General features: G+C 51.3%; 1 protein-coding gene across 1 annotated transcript in view; it reads left to right on the forward strand.

Moving 5' to 3' along the window:
* Positions 1-23,636, forward strand: part of MYH16 (myosin heavy chain 16) — a 48,110-nt gene that overhangs the window by 21,087 nt on the left and 3,387 nt on the right. Inside the window, 20 exon segments of the mRNA XM_087449238.1 lie at positions 210-327; positions 3,773-3,909; positions 5,282-5,363; positions 8,762-8,935; positions 10,658-10,885; positions 11,889-11,993; positions 14,448-14,534; positions 14,726-14,871; positions 15,995-16,039; positions 16,041-16,083; positions 16,558-16,614; positions 17,317-17,403; positions 17,991-18,236; positions 19,154-19,271; positions 21,096-21,182; positions 21,185-21,222; positions 21,578-21,649; positions 21,652-21,682; positions 21,685-21,775; positions 23,063-23,195. Coding sequence (XP_087305364.1) covers positions 210-327; positions 3,773-3,909; positions 5,282-5,363; positions 8,762-8,935; positions 10,658-10,885; positions 11,889-11,993; positions 14,448-14,534; positions 14,726-14,871; positions 15,995-16,039; positions 16,041-16,083; positions 16,558-16,614; positions 17,317-17,403; positions 17,991-18,236; positions 19,154-19,271; positions 21,096-21,182; positions 21,185-21,222; positions 21,578-21,649; positions 21,652-21,682; positions 21,685-21,775; positions 23,063-23,195 — 2,125 coding nt within the window.

The raw sequence follows: 23,636 nt of genomic DNA on the forward strand, positions 1-23,636 counted from the left end.
CCCGGGCTTGCACTGATGCACCACTTGTCAAGCCATGCTGTGGCAGCATCCCATATGAAGTAGAGGAAGATGGGCACAGATGTTAGCTCAGGGCCAATCTTCCTCAATTAAAAAAAAAAAACAAATAGATCAGTGGGTAACTGCATGGATGTGATCCTGTGCTGCTGGCTTGGGAATGATGATGAGTGTGGTTGTCTCTCTCCCACCAGGTACCAAGTGCTGAACCCCGACGTGATTCCTCAGGGCTTTGTAGACAAGAAGGCCTCAGAGCTGCTGACTGGGGCCATCGACCTGAACACGAATGAATACAAAATTGGACATACCAAGGTAGGGCCTTCTGGTGGTGTTCCCTCCATACACCACTCAGCCTTGTCCTGAGAAGGTGGGCTTCAGGGGTGACTTCCAGCTCTGCCATTGACCGGTTGTCTGCCGTGGGCAAGTCCTTCAGCTGCTGAGAGCCTCAGTTTCCTCCTCTGAAAAATCAGGGGTGATAAGGTCAATCTCACAGGATTCAGGGGTGATCAGCAGGAATGTGCATGAGAACTCAGCTCAGACTGAGCGGTCTCAGTAAATGGTAGATTATTTCTTAGGACTGTGTGAGCCCCAGATTTCTAAGAATAAAAGGAGCCAATCAGAATCAAGGTCCTGGATTTGACCAGGGCACGGCAGTGCGTGTGTGTGTGGGGGGGGGGGCAGGGTCTGGGAGTGAAGCACCATATTCCCAGCCCACCCACACCGAGAGCCCTGACCCTGAGCTGGCAGGTGAGTCGGGGCTGACTCAGACGCAGCGGCCACCTGATCCTGACTCACAGGGCCTGGGCTGCCCTGTGTCTGTCCCACTTCCTGGCCCCACAGAGTCCCGTTGGGATTGTAAGGGCCAGCCAGGCTGGTGGTGCAAGGTGTCCATCTACAGCTGCCCAACCAGACTGCACCCCAGCCTGACAGCCAGGGTGATGGGGGAGGAGCACTGGCTCTGCATCAGGAGCATCAGGCTCAAAGCTGCTTCTGTGTAGCCCGGAGCAGGTCACTTCCTTTCCAGGTCTCATGGGTGGTACAAGTAGGTGTGCCACTGCAGGCACACAAGCCAAGCCACACCTAGCTTCTCCGCAGGCCTGGTGTGGCCCGATGCACAAGGAAGCTCCAGCATACGTGTGCATCCAACGTGTCTGGTCACTCAGCCACGGTCATGGAGCGCCCCCTGTGTGCCAGGCACTGTTCTAGGCTCTAAGGATCCACCGGTGAACAGACAGGAGTGCCTAGCTTCCTGGAGCTTGCTTTGTAACAGTGGGTGTTAGCAGAATTGTAACACTGCTCTCGAATCTGCCGGAACTGTTAGCTTTTGGCTTCTTGCACAATTAAGATGTGCTGTGTGTAGCTAAATTGACTTACAGGAGGAACACTCCAGGTTTCGTCACAGAATCATTGAATACTTGAGCTGGAGAGAACCTCAGAAACCAGCTGGCCCCTCCCTCCCTCACCCTACCTTCGTCAGACTTAATAAAGCCTGGAGGGAGTGTGAAGGTGACATGCCCAATTTCACAGAATTAGGCAGGACGGAGCAGGCCCCAAGCCCAGGACTGCTGGTCGTGGGGCTTGAGAAGACGGGGCTGACTGCGCCGGGACCTGACACAGCTGCCGCCAGGCAAACAGACTGCATCTTGTCGTTGTTCAGGGGTTACCCTGGGCACATCAGAGCCAGGTAAGGGCTGCAGGGCACAGCTTTGGTCCCCGAGGACCAGGCAGGCTCTGGCGGCAGGGGCAGAACAGAGATCAGGATGACTCTGCCTGTAAACTGCGTCCCTATCCCCGGTGTTGGCTCATGTGGGCCCCACCCCCAGCCAAATGCTCACCTCACTGCTCCTCAAAGACCAAACCTTAACGCCAATTAATTTTGAAACATCAAGAAACATTTTACAAAATCAAGCCCAATGTCTCTACCCCATGCTATCTCTGCTCCGTGGGATTTTGGGGGAGGAGGGCTGGGAGATCCTTTTCCATCCTTTTCCCGTCAGTATCTGTAGCATCCACCCAAAGGATTTAGTTGGGGGGTCTCTTCCCTCCCCCATGTGTGGAATCACAGACTCACAGAGCTGGGAGGACTCAGGGTCCTGCACTCCCACCCAACAAGAGGGGAGACTGAGGCCCCCCACAGGAGAGTGACTTGACCAAAGTCACATAGCACATCGAAGGTGGGCTGAGCCAGATGCAGGTCTCCTGGATCCTTCTACCCTCCTAGAAGTTTCTATCGTGTCCTACTGGAAGCATATAAAAAGATATTACCTTATGAAACACACTAACAAAGTGAGCACCCATGAGCACACATAAGAACCCAGAACTTAGTCTTTGCATCTCTTTCCTAGCCTTCCTGCCCACCCTCAGGAGTAACCCTTGTCCTGAATACTAACTATTCTCTCGTCTTTTTAAAAACAGTTTTATCACATATGCATACGGCCCTACGTTTTGCCTGGTTTTGAGCTTCATGAAAGTATTATACTCAATATAGTCTTCTGTAACTTGTTTTTATCACTTAATCACGTTTCTAGGATGTCTCCTTGTTGGTTGGTGCATGACAGTCATTCATTGTCACTGCCATATCATCTTGCCTCAGATGGCCATACCACCCTTACTTATCCTTTCTCCTGTCTTTGCACAGTGGGATTGCTTCTTTGTTTTCTTCACAGTTACCGACAATGCTACTATGAACATCCTTGCTCATGGTCCTATGTAGGAGTTTCTCTGGAACAAAGTGTTCAACCCTGGATGTACATTCAAACACTGGGGGATTTTAAAATACCAGTGCCTGAGCCTCACCCCTGAAATTGTTTGAAATCACCTATGCCCAGGCATCAGCATCTTTCCAAACCCCTCCAGGTGGGGCGATGTGCAGCCATGGTTGAGATACGCTGAGGAGGATGGTTGCCTGTTGAAGGACGAGGAAATGCAAACCATTGTCCAAAACGGTTGTACCAATTCACCCAACCCTGATCCACACCCTTGCCAACGCTTGTTTGATCAGCAGTCTTAAATATTGCAGGTGGGGGGGATGGGCGAATGCTATCTTGTGACCTTAATTTGTATTGTCCTGAGATTGGGTGTTTCTGGCTCTTTCTAACACACATTGCAAAGCTAGCCTTGTTTTCCTGGGGATGAGTCCCATTCATACACCAGAGCTGGATGCCAGAAATTGTGCAGCACTGGTAAAACTCTGTATCCTTTCTAGAAAATCAACCAGCCCCCCTGCCGATCCCACCCTTTCCACCCATTATGTAATTTAATCCTTATAGCAACCCTCTAAGGGAGGGATCAGCATTCCCATTTCACAGATGAGGAACTGAAGCCCTGAGACGTGAGTTCCAGACTGCATGTGCATCTGACACGTCTGGTCACTTGGCAATGTTCAAAGAGTGTCTCCCGTGTTCCAGGCATGGTTCTAGGCTCCAGGGACACCCCAGTGAACAGACCAGGAGTCCCTAGCTCCCTGGAGCTTGCTTTGTAACAGTGGGTGTTAGCAAGGCTGGGACTGGAGCCCATAGGAGAATCCAAGGTGCACTTGGGCAAGGGGAAGTCGACGATGAGACTGGCAGTGGCCCGGCTGTCAGAGGTGTCCAGGCCAGGGCCAGCTGTTTCCAAGGATCCGCAAGCACCAGCACCAGACTGGGTCTCTTGACTCTTAAGGACCCTTCTGAACCTCTGCTTCTTTGATTTAAAACTCCCCCAAGTGGCCACCATTGGTGACAGCTGGGCTTTTTCAGAGGAACGTCTCTTTCCCTAGGTGTTCTTCCGAGCGGGCATCCTGGCCAAGCTTGAGGACATATGGGATGGGCGTCTGGCCAAGATCATGACAATGTTGCAGTGTTGGCTCCGGGGTTTCCTCATGAGGCTTGAGTTCAAGAATATGCTGGAACAAAGGTGGCACTCACAAATACCAACAGGGCAGGACCACTGAAGCCACACATGTCCACACAGAGTGACTAGGGACCCTGCCACACACACAGTGGTCAGCTCCATTAGCGACACGGTGTGGTGAGAAGAGGGGAGGATGCCAACATCATTGCTGGCCCAAAGAACCTTGTTTGTGGCCTGTGTTAGTTTCCTAGGGCTGTTGTAACAAACCACCACAAACTGGGTGCCTTAAAACAACAGAAATACACTTTCTCACAGTTCTACAGGCCAGCAGTCCAAATTTAAGGGGCTGGCAGAGCCATGCTACCTCCGAAGGCTCTAGAGGAGGATGCTTTCTCGCCTCTTCTAGTCCTGGTGGCCCCCGGCGTTCCTTGGCTTGTGTCTGCATCACTCCAATCTCTGCCTCTGTATTCACAAGGCCTTCTGTCTATGTCTGTGTCTTCACATCATCTTCCTTCTTTTTATAAGGACAACAGTCATCTTGGATTAGGGGCCCACCCTACTCCAGCATGACCTCATCTTAACCTAACTAATTACATCTGCAAAGATTCTATTTCCAAATAAGATCAATTCACAGGTACTGGGGCTTAGGACTTCAGAATATCTTTTTTGGGGGGTGGGCCACAATTCAACTCATAACAGGGACCAACTGCTATAAACTCGTCTCTTTACAGTCCACAAGTCACTTTCACAGCCTTTCCCTTACTGATCCATATGATGATGCTGTGAGAGGGATGTGGGAGGGCCAGCACCCCCACTCGACAGATGTGGAAACTGAGGTCAGAGGGGTTAAGGGACTGGGCCAGGTTTGTGCAGAGAGAGTCAGGATTAGAACCCAAGAGTCCTCACTGCAAATGCCTGCCCTCGGAATCATGTTTTTCAGCCTTCTCCCTAACACAGTAACTAGAAAATATCTCGGGCCCTTCCGGCTGACCTGTGCTTGACTCTGGCTCTTTGTGGTCATAGTAGTAGTAATAACAACAGTAATGAAGAAATAATAACAGTAATGAAGTCCTGATACCCACCAACAGGTCTTCCGTGACCCCTGGCTGAAGGCAGGGACACCTGTTAGGGGCTGAGGGGTGGGATGGCTGCCCAATCCAGCCCAGGGCCCTGGGGCACAAGAGGTCATCAGTAAATGACACTTGAACGAAGCTGTAAGGGACAAGAAGGGCTGGATTCCAGAGACTTTGCAGGTGGATGAGATTTAGAGACTAATGGTTGATTTCCAGGGAGGGACAGGAGGCGGGGACATGCCGGAAGAGATGAGTGGTTTGTCTCAGCCATGTGTTGTCTGAGAGGAACCAGTTCCGTCAGGGAGGCCGGGCCCTGACACCTGCATTTTAACATACATAACTCATGCAATTCTTTTTTGCAGATTTGGCCTGCAAGTCATCCAGAGGAACATTTGCAAGTTCCTGCAGCTGCGTTTCTGGGGCTGGTGGAAGCTCTACAACAAGGTGGGGGCTGAGGGGCTAGGCCAGCAGAACCGCTGCTGCCTGTGGGCTGGGGGCCTCGGTCCCAGGTGGAGGTGACTCTTGAGGGTGGGAGGCCACAGGATGCTGTAGAGACAGTCTGAAAATGAGGGCACCTTGGAGATGAAGAAGGAATCTAGCCTCCTTCCAAATAGGAGTTAATTCCTCCCTGAGAAAAATCACAGTGCGTCTTCCCACCTTTCATCTCATCCCTCAAAATAAAATCCACTTAGGATGGAGAAAGCCCCACTGATCCCCAAAAGTGGGCTTGGTTATCAGCGCCTCACCCCTGGGCATGTGGAGGCATCTTCAACTCCTTCAGTGAAGGCCTCGGCTTCAGATCTGGAGCGACCTTAGGAAATCATGGGATCTGACCTCTCATATCCCAGGTTCTCCTGAGACAGCAGTGAGGGCAGAGTGAGTCAGCCAGGTGGTGGGGCTGCAGGCGCCCCAAGCATCCAGGCTGCCCTCAACCAACACGGGAGGCCATGAGCCGTCCTGCTGCGTGCGAGTCGAACCACGCTGGGTCATGGCATCCCACCTGGGGCCCCATTAAGAGGGTACACTCCACTGGGCACCAGAGGAGGCCAGAATGCAGGACTGCCACATTCAGGAGACAGGAGGATGGTGTTGTCTGAAGGGGCAGGGTGTTTGGGGCAGCCATGCTAGGGGTTGGGACAGGCTCCAAATCATCTCAGGTGGCCCTGAGCCCCCCACAGCTCCCACAGAAGCTTCTTTCCCCTCCCCATACGAAAGAACTTTCTAAGAATCGGTGCTGACCACAAAATTAAAGGGAGGGATAGTAAGTTCTGCATCCCCAAAGGCACCCACACACAGGCCAGCCCCCTCGAGGGCCTGAGACTGCAGAGGGAGCTAGATGAGCATTTCTCAAAGCTCAGGCATCGCCGCACTTTCCCCACCTCATCTGTGACTGACCTCCTTTCTTTACGTCAGTTCACTTGTTTATTGTGAAATTTTCATTTTAAAAGGAAACCGTATCCCTACCTGCTTTAATCTCATCCTAAGCAGATGTTATCCATAAAGTTGTGGATTTAGTGAGTTCTTTTTCATTTTTAAAAATTTGTTATTTTTCAAAATTATTTACTAAATTATTATTTTAAAAAATTATCTTTAAAGTAACTATGTAACTGAAAACCAGAGTTTCTATGCAATGCTTGAATCCATCTCTTGCCCCCTTGGAGTATGCATTACTCTTTGGGAAGCCCCAGACCAACAGCCTTTAAGATTCCTACTCAGGGCCGGCCCCATGGCTTAGCGGTTAAGTGCGCGCGCTCCGCTACTGGCGGCCTGGGTTCGGATCCCGGGCGCGCACCGACACACCGCTTCTCCGGCCATGCTGAGGCTGCGTCCCACATACAGCAACTAGAAGGATGTGCAACTATGACATACAACTATCTACTGGGGCTTTGGTGAAAAAAAAGGAGGAGGATTGGCAATAGATGTTCGCTCAGAGCCGGTCTTCCTCAGCAAAAAGAGGAGGATTAGCATGGATGTTAACTCAGGGCTGATCTTCCTCACAAAAAAAAAAAAAGATTCCTACTCAGCAGGACACAGTGGCCTCAGGTGACAAGGAGACAGAACGTGGGAACTTCCTTGCTCTTTACTGGAAAGTAAAATGTCACTGATTAAACATGGCAGAGCAAAGTCCTGCTCCAATGAGTAAAAAAATAAAATAAAAATCCTTTACCTTTACTATGTGAACTAAGCTCTAATCTTATTTAGCTAAGCCAGATAGGATGAGTCAATGAGAAAAGCAACACTTTTTTTTTTTGTGAGGAGGATTGGCCCTGAGCTAACATCTGCCAATCCTCCTCTTTTTACTGAGGAAGACTGTCCCTGGGCTAACAGCCATGCCCATCCTCCTCCACTTTATATGGGACGCCGCCACAGCACGGCTTGACAAGCGGTGCGTCGGTGCATGCCCGGGATCCGAACCGGCGAACCCCAGGCCACCGCAGCGGAGCACGCGCACTTAACCGCTTGCGACACCAGGCCGGCCCCAAAGCAACGCTTTTTAGTAGGCTTTCACTGAATAACAAGGGTTGTGTAGCTGCAAGTTGTGGTGCTCACTCTAACCTTTTTCTGCGACCTTCGCCACTGCGGTCTCCCAGATCCCCACAGACCAGGCTGGCAATGAACGAAGTTTATCTGTCATCTTCAAAGAGAGGCAATGCCTTCTCCCAAACCCATTTCCACAGCATTTGCCCTTCTGAGAAATGTATCTATCAACTCAGGAAGTATCCCCAAGGGCCTGTCCCACCTACTGTGCTCGGTGCTGTAGAGACACAGAGGGCAGGAGGGAGATCTTTGAGGGGCTCGTAGTCTAGCAGGGCAGAGGTACACGGTCATGGGACCTGATGAACCAGGCACTCTTGCAGGATAAGAAGTGCCAAATGCACAGAGAGGTCCAGATAGATGCTGAGGGTGCAGAAGAGTGACTGCTCCCAGCTGAAGGGCAAAGCACGCCCAGCCCTACAGAGATGGGAGCAACCAGGGCAGAGGCCAGAGGCAGGACCTACCAGCTGAGCTGGAACAGGGGTGAGCGGGGCTACGTTGTAGGAGGCCTGGAAGGCCATGTGGAGAGTTGGGACTTCATGTTAGGGAGAAGACAAAAGAAGTGAGAGAGAGAGGCAGAGACAGAGAGACAAGAGACACACAGGGCCGGCCCCATGGCTTAGCGGTTAAGTGCACGCACTCCGCTGCTGGCGGCCCGGGTTCGCATCCCGGGCGTGCACCGACGCACCACTTCTCCGGCCATGCTGAGGCTGCGTCCCACATACAGCAACTAGAAGGATGTGCAACTACGACATACAACTATCTACTGGGGCTTTGGGGAAAATAAATAAATAAATAAAATCTTTAAAAAAAAAGAGAGACACAGAGAGTGAAAGAGACAGAGAGAGAGAGAGGAAGAGAGAGACAAAGAGACAGAGAGAGACACAGAGATTGAGAGAGAAAGATAGACAAAGAAAGAGAGAGAGAGAGAGGAGGACTCAGTAAGGGTGAAAGGGAAGGGAAACCACACCTGAGAATTTGGCCAGGGTGTCTGGAGCACAGACAACTTACAGAACAGATGTAAGCACTGGGTGCACCTGGATGCTGAGGAACACCTAACGCTGTCTCTCGGGATCAAAGAGCACCCTGAAGATTGGCCCTAAGCAAGGATGGGCCTTCTCTGTGGAGCCTAGGGATGCTTCATGGCATTTGCAGAGAGGGGCTCCACCTCATAGCTACAGCAAGAGCTGCTTTCCACCCCAATGGGGGTGTGAGGTCCAGTCTGAGGCAGAGCCCCCACAACCCAACACCTGGCCCCCTGGCAAAGCCCATCTCCCTAACACTCTATGGTGTTGCTTGCTGCCCAGGTCAAGCCGCTGTTGAACGTGGCTCGTAAAGAGGAGGAGATGAAGGCCAAGAAGTAGGCGTTGAGGAATGCCCTGTCCAAGACACAGGAGCTGATGAGCAAGGTCAAGCAACTGGAGGAGAAGATAGCCACACTCAGCCAGGAGAAGAATGACCTCACCATCCAGCTGCAGGCTGTGCGTGGGGCCCTGGGGAGAGGAGCGAGAGCTGGGGGCCTTGGCAACTGCTCAGACCCCCAGGGTCAATATGAATTACACCCAGGGAGGGAGGGAGGGTGAACCTTCTGAGAAGCCATGTCCTTCCAGACCACAGGGAATTCCCAGCCTTCTCTTTCCTTCATTGCAATGTCACCCTTGACCCCGCTACCAAAAAGTCTCCATCGAATTCTTATTTGCCCATGGCAGCAGGCTGGGCCCACACAGATACATGCTGGGCCTGTGAGGATGGCGCAGACATGGCGGCCACTAGATGTGGTGGGAGGAGCGCCCCTGGAGCAAGCCTGGCTCTGCCGCGAGAACCTCGGGAATGTGTCCTCTTTTGTTTGCCTCCTTTTCCTTGCCTGTCAAGTGCAAACGTAGCGGGGAGAACAAATGACCTAATTTCTGTGGGGAGCCTGACTCAACAACCCCCCCACAACTCTGCTCTCCAATATGGCAGCTGTGTTCACTGCTGTCACCCTTCCGGTGTACACAGGGTCCTTCTCTGATTTGACCCTCACAACCACCCCTGAAGACGCCAGATTTTTACATGGGTCCTACAGGGTAGAAAACTCAGTTTGACCGACATTTAGAGACTTGATCAAAGTCCTGAGCCTGTTAGTAGAAAACCCACAACTGGGAGGGGTCCGATTGCGTCTTTGGTCCTTCCTGCTCTGCCACAGCCGCGTCCCCGCAGCAGTGAGAGTGTCTGCCCTTTTCCCCCAAGCTGTCTCTAACATCATTTCTCTGCATCTCTCGACTCCCCTGAGAAGTCGCTCAAGCTGAGATCCTTATTTAATGTTCAGGGAGACTGAGGCCAAGCAAGACCACAGTAATAAAAGAATCTTCCATTTAGAGAGTGCCTTCATGTGCTCCAGCCCTTTACGCCTCACAATAATTATTTCTCTTATTTTGCAGACAAAGAACTGAATTTCAGTAAAGCTGCACCACACATACCAAAAGTCACACAGCTGGCCCAGTCTTCTGACTCTGTGGCCAGTTGCTGTCTTCCACCACTGACCTCATTACAGGGAGACCCCAGTGGCACCCAGGTTGTCCCTCCTCTGCCACTCACTGCCTGTGTGACTTTCAGCAACTCCACCTCCCTCTGAATGTCAGTTCCCTCATCTCTAAACCATAGCTTACAGGAACCCCTGCCTGGCCTGCTTCTCAGGGTTGTTATAAGGAGGAACCGTGGGGGGAAATGATGTGTTAACACAAAAGTGTGAAATCAATGCTGGGAGTTACTTGAGTGGACATCACCCTCCCCGTGGACAGGTGGACGCATGGGCACCCCCAGGGTCAGCAGATGAGATGGCAGAGCCTGGACTAACAGTGGTGTCCTGCCTGAGTGCCCTCGACTTCTCCTAGACACCACTGCTGAAACCTGACTGCATTTGATCACTGGGTCTTGTTAAAATGCAGATTCGAATGCAGCAGGTCTCCAGTGGGGCCTGACATTTTGCATCCTAATCAGCTCACAGGCGATGCTGGAGCTGCTGCTGCTGCTGGTCTGGGGACCATTCTCCTAGACTACACTTTGTCACACACATCCCAAAGGAGCTCAGAACTAGCCCAGCCCCCTGTCCGACCCCCAGGACACATTTGTTTGGAGCCCATCAGCCCGAGGCTTGCCTACCGTCTTGGTCCCCAGCAAGTACTGGGACCCCTGCCTTTGACTGGGGCTCTTTCTTCCACCAGGAGCAAGAGAACCTGACAGATGCAGAGGGGCGCCTGACCCAGATGATGAAGACCAAAATGGAGCTAGAGAGCCAGATCTCGGACACGCGGGAGCGGCTGGAGGAAGAGGAGGGCACATCCACCGCTCTGAGTGCCACCAAGCGCAAGCTGGAGGAGGAGCTGAGCGACCTGAAGCAGGACCTAGAGGGCCTCGAGACCATGCTGGCCAAGACGGAGAAGCGGAAGCAGGTGAGGCGTCCCCTGGGCCTACCATGCTCCTCTCAGGGCCAGGAAACCTCCTGCCCACAGAGGCCACACCTGGAGCCCCCACTGCAGTGCTGCCCAGTGCCCTGGCCACCGGCCACGTGGGCCTATTCTAACTTAATTCAATATAATTTAAAATGTGGCTTCTCAGTCAGCCTAGCCACATTTTGAGTGCTCAATAGCCACACATAGTGAGGGCTACCATGTCGGACAGAGCAGACCAAGAACATGTCCATCGTTACAGAAAGTTCTGGACAGAGCAGCTGACTAAGGGGACTGAGAGCTGTTCCCATCAAGGTGACGTCCAGGCTCAGGCCTCCTCATGCCCGGGATTCCCAGACATCTAGGCCGGCCTGCTGCCCCCTCAGCCCCATTGCCCTTGGGGCCCCTCACAGAATGTTCTTCATCGGCACCATGTCCACCCTTCCCCCTTCCCAGAAGAGACAACCCTAGCAGTATGCTGAGGCCACCTTGAGCTGTTGGATTTCTGCCCAAACAAGCAGCTGCTGCCCCTCCAGGTGGCTCTGTGGGCGCCCCTGGCTCCTGATACCAGCTGGCTAGCCCTTGGCCCCCGGGCCCCCTTGGGTCCACAGCAGGGGAAGTGGATGTTGCCTAAACGCATGCCTCCAGCTCTGATGTGCACACAGACCACTGATATCTCGATAAGATGCAGGTCTCTTATAAGACCTGGGTCGGCAGGTCTAGGGGGGCCTGAGGGTCTGCGTTTCTAGCATGCTTCCAGACGATGCCACTGTTGACCCCTGAGACCAGGCTTTGAGCAGCAAAGGCTTGAACTAGTGGTTCTCACTGCCCCCCTCACCACAAGATTCTGCCTTGGTTGGTTAGGGTGTGCCCTGGGCGTTGGCATTTCTCAAGCTCCCAGGTGACTAGAGGGCAACCAAGCTGAGGACCGTCTCTTGGAGCAAATGCCTTCCCCTCCTCTCCTCCCAGCTTTGAGAGCCGGTCTCTCTCCTGCCCTGATTTTCAGGCCCTGGATCACAAGGTCCGCACCCTGTCCGGGGACCTCTCGGCCTGCGAAGACTCCATCGCCAAGCTCCAGAAGGTGAAGAGGGCCCTGGAGGAGCTGCACCAGGTGAGCACTGCCCTCTTCTCCCCTCAGTGGAGCAGGAGGAGCTCGGAGACTGGAGACCTGGGCTCAGGTCCTGGCTTTGCCACGCCTCAGCTGAGGGCCTTTAGGGAAGTCACAGAGTCTCCCTAAATCTCAATTCCCTCATCAGTGAAGTGGGTGTGGTCATGTCTCACTACCTTCCTTCCGGGTTTGTTGTAAGTGGGGTGACCATATAACATCACCCAAATGAGGACAGTTTTAAGAGTGAAAGGGGACATAGGCATGAGTCGGGATGGTCCCAGGCACACTGGGAGGTATGGCCCCACTGTCGTAGGATGAGTGGGGTGCAGGGAAGTGCCCTGGGAGCTCTCAAGCACCAGTGAACCCTGATACATCAACAACAGACACGAGTTCTTGAGGTCAGGGGGAGACCCACCGTACTTTCCGATGGCTGCTGTTACAGGCTCAGGCTCCTGAATGCAGAGCTGGCCCTGACCGGCCACCAGTGCTGATGGTGGCACAGAGCACCTCCCAGCTCTGGAGACACAGGTGCAAAGAGCAAGTCGAAGCCCAAACCTGGACAGTGGACCCTCATCCCCTTTGCTGACACCATGAGTCTACAACATGTCCCCTGAGTGTCTCTCTCTGCCACCTCTGGAAACCCCTCCCATGACACTGTGACTCTCAACCATATCAAACCCAGAGCCCCCTTTTATAACAAATACAGTCAATTCTCATTGTTTGCAGTAATTATGTTCTATAAAGTCACTGAGAACACTGAATGAGCAAATACTGGACCTCTGCTCTTAAGGGAAATGTAGGGTTAGGTTCCTGAGAGCCTCTGGTCACATTTTCATCAACCAGTCAATACATAATGCATACAATTATGATCAATACATTACTTCGTTTTGTGTGTGTCTCTGTTTAAAGACATCTTCTTTAGCACATATTGTTCATTCTGTAACATTGAACTCACGGTCAACAGCACTATACCTCAGGCCTGAACAAAGCTTATCTAACACACAAACGTCCTCTGTGAGGCACATCACCGCCTCGCACATAGGAACACTAGACAGCACTGCAGCATATGCTTGGGGCCATTTTAAACAGTGAAATCGCCAACAAAAAGCACAAAAATGTGGAAAACATGGCACCAAATAGACCAAGAAAAGGACACTTGTTTATAGTATGAGTTGTAACAAGAAGGCAGAGCATCACCTTGATGGAGAATGCACCTCAGGCAACTCAAATTTTTCACCACTCTGCGCATGTCTGCGAATGACCATAAAAGCACCAAGAGTATTGATTTGGGGATTACAAATAAATTTTAGCAAGTAGGTGAATAGGCAAATAGACAATCTGCAAATAATGAGGCTCGACTGTATTTTGGAATATCCTGAAATAAAAATTATAAATAATATAACTAATACATAACTTCAAAAAAAAAATGAGTGCCCTTTGATATAAAGAAGAAATGAATGGAGAGTAATTTGTAACAAATAATAGAACTGTCAGTGTGTAAACACTCTGGCAGATCGATTGGAAGACATCGTGAGCAGGGGGCTATCCACCCGGGCTCATCTATAATGGCTGCAAACAGGCACAGGAGGGGTGTAGATGGCTCAGGTAGCACAGTGTGGCTGCTGTCGGTGATCTGATTTTAGAAAATGGTGAATAACTCTCAGGGAAATTTTTTTTTTTTTAGTGAGGAAGATTGGCCCTGGGCTAATATCTGTTGCCAATCTTCCTCTTTTTGCTGAGGAAGATTAGCCCTGAGCTAACATCTGTGCCCATCTTCCTCTAGTTATGTATATGGGACGCCGCCACCACATGACTTGATGAGCAGTGCCTAGGTCTGCACATGGGATCCAGGGCTGTGAACCCTGGGCCACCAAAGCGGAGCGCATGCATTTAACCGCTGCACCACCGGGCCAGCCCCTGTCTCAGGGAAAGTGTGAACAACAACAAGTAAATCTTCTCTCAGTTTTCGTGGTAGATCATTCTTTAAAGATGTAGTGTATACTAAATGAAAAGAAAATGGTTGAATTATATGTAAAGTGGTGCTGGGTTCCAGGTACAGAAGAATATAAATAGTTGTTTTACTTACATGAATGCCTGGGAGGGACATCAAGTGTGTGAACTGCAGAATTATTCTTCACGGTGCCAGACTGTCCAGAGTAAAACGGGATGTCCCACATCTGTGGAACCACCCACCAAGTGCCAGGGGGGTCCTCAGTCATTGTGACAACCAGAAGCCCCCACAGATCTCCTGTGTGCCCCGTGGAGAACCAGAGGCCCGAGTGACCCCACGACAGGTGCTCAGGTCTGCCTGGGCCTCACCCAGCCCCCAGGAGCAGGCGCTCAACAGCTGTTCACTGAAGTCAGCTCTGCTCGGCTCAGAAGTCATAGCACAGAACCAGGTCTGTTCAGCTGCTCCTGCATGCCTTATGGGACCCCCATGTGTATCTTTACTTCCAGAAAACCCTTGATGACCTGCAAGCTGAGGAGGACAAGGTGAACCACTTGACCAAGAGCGACAGCAAGCTCAGTGCCCGGATCCACGAGGTGACACCCTGCTACTGGGCCAATTCCACAACCCGAGGGCCAGGTCCGTCCCGGGGCACAGGGTCCTCGATCGCGTTTTGGGAACTGGACTGACACATCCCCTGGGAAGTGAGGCCCAGTCTGGTTCCTTATTACATGCTGGCTCAGACTCCCCCCTCCTCTACTTTCTTTTGATTTTCTTGTCTCTGCAGCTGGAGGATAACTGGGAGCAAGAAAAGAAAATCCGGGCAGAGGTGGAAAAGGCTCATCGGAAAGCTGAGAGCGACTTGAAGATGACCATTGATGATCTCAACGAGATGGAGCGGTCCAAGCTGGATCTCGAGGAGGTGGTGAAAAAGTACGCTTCTGCAGTCATTCATTCCGTCTGTAACAATATTAGCAATACCTAGCACTTCCTAGATGGTGCCAGGCGCCAGGCACTGTGCTGAGGGCTTGACATGTATTCATGCATGTCCTCAGCACCCACCATGCTGCAGGCACTGTGCCCAGCATGGAGGAATATGGGAGGGAAGGAGTAGGTGCTACTCTGTCCACAGGGAGCTCCCAGCCTCACACGGTGCCTGCTGGGTGCTGGAAAGCAGACTGGTACTACGCAATGCATCTGCCCCAGAGGGCAGGGAGTCTTCGCAGAAACCTATAAACTGGGCTCTCAAAGTTCACAAAGAGTTGAGGGGGCTATTTTATCAATAGCACTCTGGCAGTGACATGGAAGACAGGTGGGGTGGAGAAAAACTGGAAGCAGGAAGATGATTGGAAGGCTCCTGCAATGGTCCGGGTGAAAACCCGAACTGGTAAGAGGCCGAGGGGATGGAGATAAGGAGGAGCCAGATAAGGAAAGCTTTGTGGGAGTAGAATTTGGACATCTTTGCATCCTTGAAGTCTATGTTGCTGAGGCAGTTTTAAAGCGCCGCGCAGTGCTCTAGGGGCATGTGCAGCGAAATCTGCATCCGAGCATATTTCCTCTGTAGCACAGCCAGAAGGGGCAGCGACCCTGCTCGTCCTCCTCATCCACTTGGTCTCTGGCATCTTAGTTCTCATGTGTGGCTTCTTGACTTTTTGTGGAAAGTTTTTGGAGGAAAGTTTTCCCTAAGAAGACAAAGCATCAATGTGATTCTGGAGAATGTGAGCTGTACCAGAACAGTGATTTCTACCCAGTTTGTTCACTGCTGCGTCCCTGGAACCCCCATGTCTGGCACACAGTAGGTGCTCCGTAATCATGTGCCGAATTAATAAATGTGTGAATGAATGAGTGAACGAAAAGCCTGTGGAGCAGATTCCAGGGTCTGACTCCTCTCTAGGGTGAGACCTCCTGGGCTGTCACCCCAGAAGGCTGAGGGTTGGGGGACGAGTGGGTTTCAGCAGGTTCAAGGCCTCCTCAGGCAGCCCAGTCTCCGTTCCCTCGCCAGCTCGTTGGTCTCCCCTCAGAGCTTTTCCTCAGGTGATCAAACCTTCTGCTGCAGGAGGGATATGGAAATCAATTCTGTGAACTCTAAATACGAGGATGAGCCGTCTCAATTCCACCCTGCAGAGGAAACCAAAGGAACACCAGGTGTGCCCAGGACCGAGAAGACTGAGGTCTCCTTGTGAGGTGCACTTCCCTGCCCTGTGGTCACATCAGCTGATTAGCCGCTAAGGTTTCCTGAGGAGCAAGACTGCTGCAGAGTCCTTGGAGACTAACCTGTGTTCACCTCATGCAGGCTTAAGTTCCAAGTCCTTACACTGGTTACAAGGCCCTCTACAATCTAGCCCCTGCTCCCTCCCTGACCTCATCACCCACCAGTCCCCTTACCAATCTGTCTAGCCACGCTGGCTCCTTGCAGGGTCTCACATACCCCAGGCTCCCTCCTGCCTCAGGGCCTTGGCACATGCTCTCTGTGCCCCCCTTCTCTCTGCTTTTGACAGTGTCTATCATATGCTTAGCTCCCTTCCATCATTTTCATTCTAAAAGCCAAGTGGGTAAGCTTCTGATTTCTCACAGGAAAGATCAACACCCCCCACATTTGTCTGCTTGTTTGTCTGCTAGGCCTGAATTGAGGAGCTGGAGGAAGAGCTGGAAGCTGAGAGGGCACTGAGAGCCAAGGCAAATGAAATACTTATCCCCTTTCCTGAGTCCAAGGACCCAGTGCCAGCCACAATCCAACCATAAGTAGCAACTCCCACTCAGGAAACCGATAGAGAGGAGGACAGACTTCCCATTGAAAAGGCCTTGTTGTTTCTTGAGCACCTACTGCGTGCCAGGCACTGTGCTACACATGCACATTAATTATGCTGTAAGATGCAAAGACGCTATGTGTGGCATGAGCCCGAGGAGAGGAGGCGAGTTCTGCCTGGGGCAGGTGGAGGAGGAGACATGAGCCTGGGGACCTGAAGACCAAATTCAACAGGCTGATGCAGGGAGGAATTTCCAGGCAAAGGGAATGAAATAGCACCTACCTGCACAGGTATGAAGGTGTAAAAGGAAGAGCAAAGAGTGGAGGGAGGCTTGAGGGTGGGGATCCTACAGGAGATGAGGCCAGAAAGCTGGTGGGAGATGAGTCATAACACACCTAAACTCCAGAGTCAGCCCAACTGGGCTGAGGGTACGATGGGCACTAACACCTACCCAGTACAGGGAGAAGGACAGACAGCCTCCTTCACTGAGTGTGTGGGGTGGCAGGTGGGGCGCATTCCTCCCCAAGCACAGGCCCCTGGCCTCACAGACACGATGTGGTCATCATGGTCTTTACTAGAGAAAGAAGGGCTTGTGGTTGGCTTCAGTCAGTATCATTCAGTCTCACCCCAGGTGGAGAAACAACACAGCGACCTGTCCCAGGACCTGGAAGATGCCAGCGACAGGCTGGAAGAGGCTGGAGGAGCCACGTCTGCTCAGGTACCATCCTTGGGAGGCCTGAACCCCAATCTCTGCCTGCCTTCAGGGAGAAAGAAATGCTGGATGATGAGCAATAGGATAAAGTCCAGTTAGTTCTTGCTGAATTGCTGGGGCTGACTGGAGGAGAAACCAATCAATAATAAAGAGTAGGCATGAGAGGGGCTGGTTCGGTCCCGTTTCTTCTGGGGCTCCTCAGTTCAGTGGTGTTGATGGAAGCAGGATTTGCTTTGGACAAAGGGGGCAGGTGTTCTAAAATATAGTGTATTAATAGAAAATTTGAGGTACAGTAAGGCCAGCAGATCAGAAGATGATTGCCATTGAAAAGATAGTTTGTTACCGTTCTCAAGGAGAGGGGGCTTGCACACCACGCAGGGCCACATGGGGAAGCACCAGGGTTGGTCAGGGAGCAGAGGGAGAGGGAACTGTGGCAAGACCTTTGTTGCAGTTTCTGCAGAAAGGAATGGGCGAGGCAGTGTGAGCAGGTTCAGGGTTGGCTAATCTGGATCATTTCAGTGGGCTCTGGGGCGGAGGGGCTGTCCCTGGTTGTCTGGCCAGTTCTGCTAAGCCCTGCGTCTCCTCTATCCCAGATTGAGCGGAACTACAAGCGGGAGGCCAAGCTGTTGGAGCTGCGGCAGGAGCTGGAGGAGGCGGCCCTGCAGAGCGAGGCCATGGCATCCACGCTACACAGGAAGCACACGAACTCCACGGCCGAGCTGACAGAGCACATGGAGAACGTGCAGAGGGTCCAGTCCAAGCTGGAGAAGGACAAGCAGGCCGTGAAGGCCGAGACTGATGACCTCAATGCCAGCATGGAGAACGTGCAGAAGTCCAAGGTGAGGGAGGCCCCCTTGAGCCACAGGGAGGTGCCCTGGCATCTGGCTCCTTCCGAAATATTCCCTGAGCCCCCAGCAGGCCTGAGACCTGTTCTAGATGTTGTGAAGGGAACCAAGATGAATCCCTCAAAACCCCACCGGCTGGATGTATAACCTTGGCCAATTACCTAACCTAACTGTGCCTCAGCTTCCTCATCTTTAAAATGGGCCTAATAATGATCCCGACCTCATAGCACTGTTGTGAGGGCCACAACAGCACAACAGTCCCTGGCACATAAGAAAAGCTCAATAAATGTGAGCTATTAAGATTATCATTACATTAGTATGACTATATCCTCAAGCAGTTGGAGACCAGTAGGAGTGACAGGATAAATGCATGCATTGTCAGAATGCAAAGGTGATATACGGCAAGAAAGAAAATTAAGTAAGCATTCAGCATGCATTTATCGAGTACCTGCGGCATGAAGAGGCTTCTTGTGACACGAGGGAAAAGGGGGACTCCAAAGGTGAGCTGGGATGATGCTTTGGGGGTCCCTGTCTCAGCCAACTAGTGTCTCCAAACTTCACACACTCATGAGGCATCTTCATAGTTCCTGTTTCATCTGCAGACCACTGCACTAATGCTAGTATTTTTCCTTAAATTGGCCCACTGCATTTTCTGATTGAGTGGGTATACAGGGGTCTGGAGTGGCTACAAAAAGGAGATGGGCCAGAGTGAGGGGCTGTGTGCCATCCCAGGGGCTCTGGGTTAATGTTGATATAAAATGGTGAGCCATTGGGGATTTCTGAGACAGGAACGTTCTAGAAGGACTAGGCAGGTAGCCTGGGAGGGTGCACTAGGGGAACCCAGTTGGGAAGCAGGGAGGGCCTGGCCTAGGCCTCTCCATTTCCCCACTGGATTCATTCTTCCTGAGCAGATGAATGCCGAGGCCTCTGTGCAAAAGCTGGAAGATAGCTTAGCAGAAGCCAATGGCACAGTGGCTGAGCTGGAGCAAAACCAGGCAGAGATCAGTGCCATCAGGACCCGCCTCCAAGGTGAGCCCACTCCTCCCTGCAACTTCCTAAGGACCAGTGCACGAAAAGGAATAGGGATCCTCAAGGAAACGGAGGGAGAACCCGGGTCCCCTCCCCAGAGCTTTCTTGGCCTTGGAAAATTCACAGTCCCTGTGATGAGACAAGGAGATTTTGTTCTGCTGAGTGTTCTAAGCAATGTCTTTATGGTGTGAAACAGAGAACACTATTCAAGGCATTTTCCTATCAGTTCCCTCAACCACCCTGGGAGAGCAGCAGGAGGGGCAGTAATGCTGACAAAATACAATTTTCAAATATTTTAAAACATGACCCGCATGCTAAAGTAAGCCACCGTGTGTCACTAAGGAGGGAACGAGGAAAATGGTAAAGCTGCCTTCGAGAAGCATTTCAGGGGCCGAGTTTACATCGTCAGCGGGGAAAGGAATGCTAAGATAACTTTGCTAAGTTAGATGCAAAACCAGTACAAGTCCTACAGGACAACAGTACTGCAACTTATGGGTTTAGTTTCGTTTTTTTTCTACCAGAAGAAATCTTTTGCATCTCTAGGACAAAAATAATTTGAGACTTATCAATATACAAGTTAACACCTAACTTTGCAGAGGCTGGGCTCAAACAGTAAGCTGGTGCATTCCCTGAGAGAAGGCGGGCCAGGGAGACAATGCTGCAGTGTGACACCAGGCAACCTGCAGGCATCCTTTGGCCTTATTTCCCCCATCCTGAATACTTTTTAAAATCAATATCCCCATTTGATGGATAAGAAAAGTGAAGCTCAGTGAGATGAGGTGACTTGCCCATGGTCACAAAACTAATGCCTTACAGAGCAGAACCGGAAACCGTGGCTCATGCACCTCTTCCTGGCCTCTGGCCCAAGCAATCAGTCCACAAATGACAGGAGTGTAGGTTCTGGGACCGTGACAAATAACAGTTTACAAAGTAAACCCTCTCTGCCTCACTGTTTTCTCCAAACTCCTTTGCTGCATCTCCCGCCAGGAGCCAGGGCCTTCTTTATCTGAAGCCCCTTACCCTGTGTAAGTCACCTGGATGTCGGCGACCTTGGGCACTACAGTCACCTCTTGTTCCTCCTGTCTTGACTGCTCACTGCCTCATGATTCTAATGTCTATTTTACGGGAAGCAGCCTGCCCATGGGTTTCCTTTTACACACTGCAGGGCTATCTTTATACTTTGAAAAAAAGGATAAAACTGTCACTAACCTCAGGGGGGATTTGCAGAAAAACCTTTCAGCCCACCTTGAGCAAAAAGGTAGATTCCTCATTGTTTTCTTAAGCTCATTGTAATAAAAGAAATCTAATTCAGCATTATTGTGCTACCTCAAAGGTAAACAGGTTTTAAGGTCTTTTTTTGGTCCTGACTTCTACACATAGTGTTTGAAATGTCTTTCAGTTGGAATTATTTTTTAAATCATTGGGGAGAATCTTATGTTAACTTGTTTTACACTTATATTTTAATATCAGAAGAATAAGTGATTGGAAAGTGATCGATTCTTGCTCTGTAGTATTGAACATATAACAAAAACATTGTTTGCCATAAACAAGGTTGGGTTTTTTAAAAGGAAACTCTAGGGCTTGGCTCACTCTTGGTTAATAAAGGCTGACAAATCATGTCTGACTTTATGGTGCAAAAAAAAGTGCTCTGGGCTCACTTAATTTGGGTGGCTGGTGTGGCAGCTCACAGTGCTCCCTGTTCCAGCTCAGTCAGTCAAGCTGCCATGTTTATTGGGTACTTTGGGAGCGATGCCCAGGGAGCTTCGGCTCTGGCTGGGGAGCCAGTTCTTCATCCAATATTTCTCTTGTTCCCTTCTCGCCCAGCTGAAAATAGTGAAGTGAGCCGGGAATATGAAGAATCTCAGAGCCGGCTCAGTCAAATCCTGCGGATAAAGACATCGCTGACATCACAGCTGACGATTCCAAGAGGCAGCTGGATGAAGAGTCCAAGGTTTGTTTGGGGGTGGGGTGGGGGTGACAGAGCTGCCTCCTTGAAGAAAGTCACAGGTTATAAAGATGTAGAAGGAATACGAAAAATATTTGATTCAATAGGAAGTAAAATTTAACTACAAAACTGCAATATTCTATGTGTATGACTAAATGAAACTAATGAAATTACATATCTTTGTGGACAATAGTTGGAAGAAAACATGGAAAATAAACCCTGATGGTTTGGGTTGTAGAACCAGGTGTGTTTCCCCCCTTTACATGCTGTACTGTTGATCCAAGGTTATGTACATCTAAGTGATGGCCCGGAGGCATGGAGAGCCCTGTGGATCTCTGACAGGCTCATCCAGTCCCCACAGGCGCACAGTGCTGCCATGGTGAGCCTCAACACCAAGCACGACCTGGACCTGCTGAAGGAGCAGCTGGAGGACTGAAGGAACAGGGAGGCAAGTCGGAGCTGCAGCGCCTGTGTCCAAACTCAGCACGGAGGTGACCACCTGGAGGACCAAGTATGCGACTGATGCCATCCAGAGGACGGAGGAGCTGGAGGAGACCAAGTGAGTGTCACTCTGTGCCAGGAGAGCCGGGAAGGCAGAGCGGGTGGGTGGGCACTGGGAGTCTCACTACTGTCAGCCACTGCTGAGGCCAAGGCCACGTCCAGGAGAAGGCAGTTCACGGGCCCCTCTTAAAGGGGGGAGAGATATCTGGGCCGGGGAGCCCACTTTGTGCCCTCAGCAGAATAGCCACTGTGTGCATCGCCAGCCTTCAGGTTCCATCTTCAAGGGCTCTCTCACCCACATCCTCTGCCTTAAAGTGCTCAGGCTCCCTGCAGGGAAGTCAGGTGCCAGGGGCTCCTCCTCCAGGCAGGTCTTCTCTGCCTCTGACGTGCTTAGGAAGCCTCCACAGGCCTGGTGGGTCTGAGGAGGGGGAGCTCGGCGATGCTGGGAGGACACGGACCACGCTCAGTGGCAAACGTCTCCGCTCTGCCAGTTCCCCAGCTCTGTGGAAAATGCCCTCAACTCCTTTGAGCTTTCTTCCCCGTTCGCAAACTAGGGAAGTGGACACTCTGCTTGGCGGGCCTGAGGAAATAAGTGTGGACTCGTGAATGTGGCTGTGAACTGCTCTCTTGCCTAAGAAGAGGCTGGCTTGGTGTCCAGGGAAGCCCCACGTGTGAGCCACCCTGTGCTAGGTGAGGAGGGGAACCCAGCCTGCTTGCTGGTGCCTCCATCCACTGGAATTTGTGGTGATGTGATAGCAATAAGCACAGTGCCTTCCAGCTGACACAAATCCTTTATCTAAAGCTGTTTATACACTGAGCCTAAATCTGCCTTCCTGAAGCTTCCACTCCTGTCCTCCAGCCCCTTTCTGTTTTCTATTTAGAGCTGCTGGGAGCTGCCTAGTCCTACCCCAAGGCTCTCAGTCTGGGGCTAAACCTAAATCTCAAATTCCTTACCTCGGGAACCTCTTGCCCTGACACCCACAGGGCCCCCATCCTCCCTTCCCTCGGCCTTTGCTCATATGTCCCCCCCTGCTCTATTTCACCATAGTGCTTACGTCTATGTGTTGTGCGTTGTCTATCCCCCCATCCAGAAAGAAGAAGAGGGCTGGGATTTTAGTCTGTTTTACTCACTGCTGTTTCCCTAATGCCTAGAACAATGCTTGGCACGGAGTAGAAACAATAAATATTTGTGGAATGAATGAATGGACAGTGGTTGTTTTCCTCTAAATGCTCTCCATTTTGTCAGCATCTTTTCCTTCGTGACACTAGAGCTCAGTGCCACACACCAGGTCCCCTCCGTGGGCTCCTATGTTTCCTTGATGGCCCCTCTTGCCCTCATCCACAGTAGGAAACTGGCCTCCAGGCTCCAGGAAGTGGAAGAGACAGCTGAAACTGCCCAGGGCAGGGCTGCCTCCCTTGAGAAAAATAAACAGAGACTCCAGGCAGAAGTTGAGGACCTCAACATCGACTTGGAGAAGGTCAGAAGGTCAAATGCTCATAGGCTGCCTATTTGCCGTGTCCAAGGGCCCACAGAGAGCTGGATGAGACTATCACATGTCTGGGGTTGGCAAGAAGAAACAGGTGGCCCAAGAGAGTGGGACACAGAGTTTGTATTCAGGCCCACTGCACACGGGCTCCTGCTACCTCCCTGGTTCAGACTGCTTTGCCAGTCTCTAGCCAAATTAAATAAGCCTTCCACTGGCATACGCCAACCTGATCTAGGTCCAGATGGGACCATTGCTTCATGCCAGCTGTCAGGGGCACGTAGGTAGAAGGTCATATACATGTGAGATAAAACCCAAAAAGGTTTTGCTCCCCCCAAATTAGGAAATTAAGCAGAAATTTACAAAATCTAATACTGCACAGCAGCAAATGCCAGGTAGTTATGAAAAAGATGAAAGGTCTTTGAAAAATAATGT

Source organism: Ceratotherium simum, chromosome 26, assembly GCF_057802395.1.
Source record: "Ceratotherium simum simum isolate JZ-2026a chromosome 26, ASM5780239v1, whole genome shotgun sequence".
In the NCBI taxonomy this organism is placed as follows: Eukaryota; Metazoa; Chordata; class Mammalia; order Perissodactyla; family Rhinocerotidae; genus Ceratotherium; species Ceratotherium simum.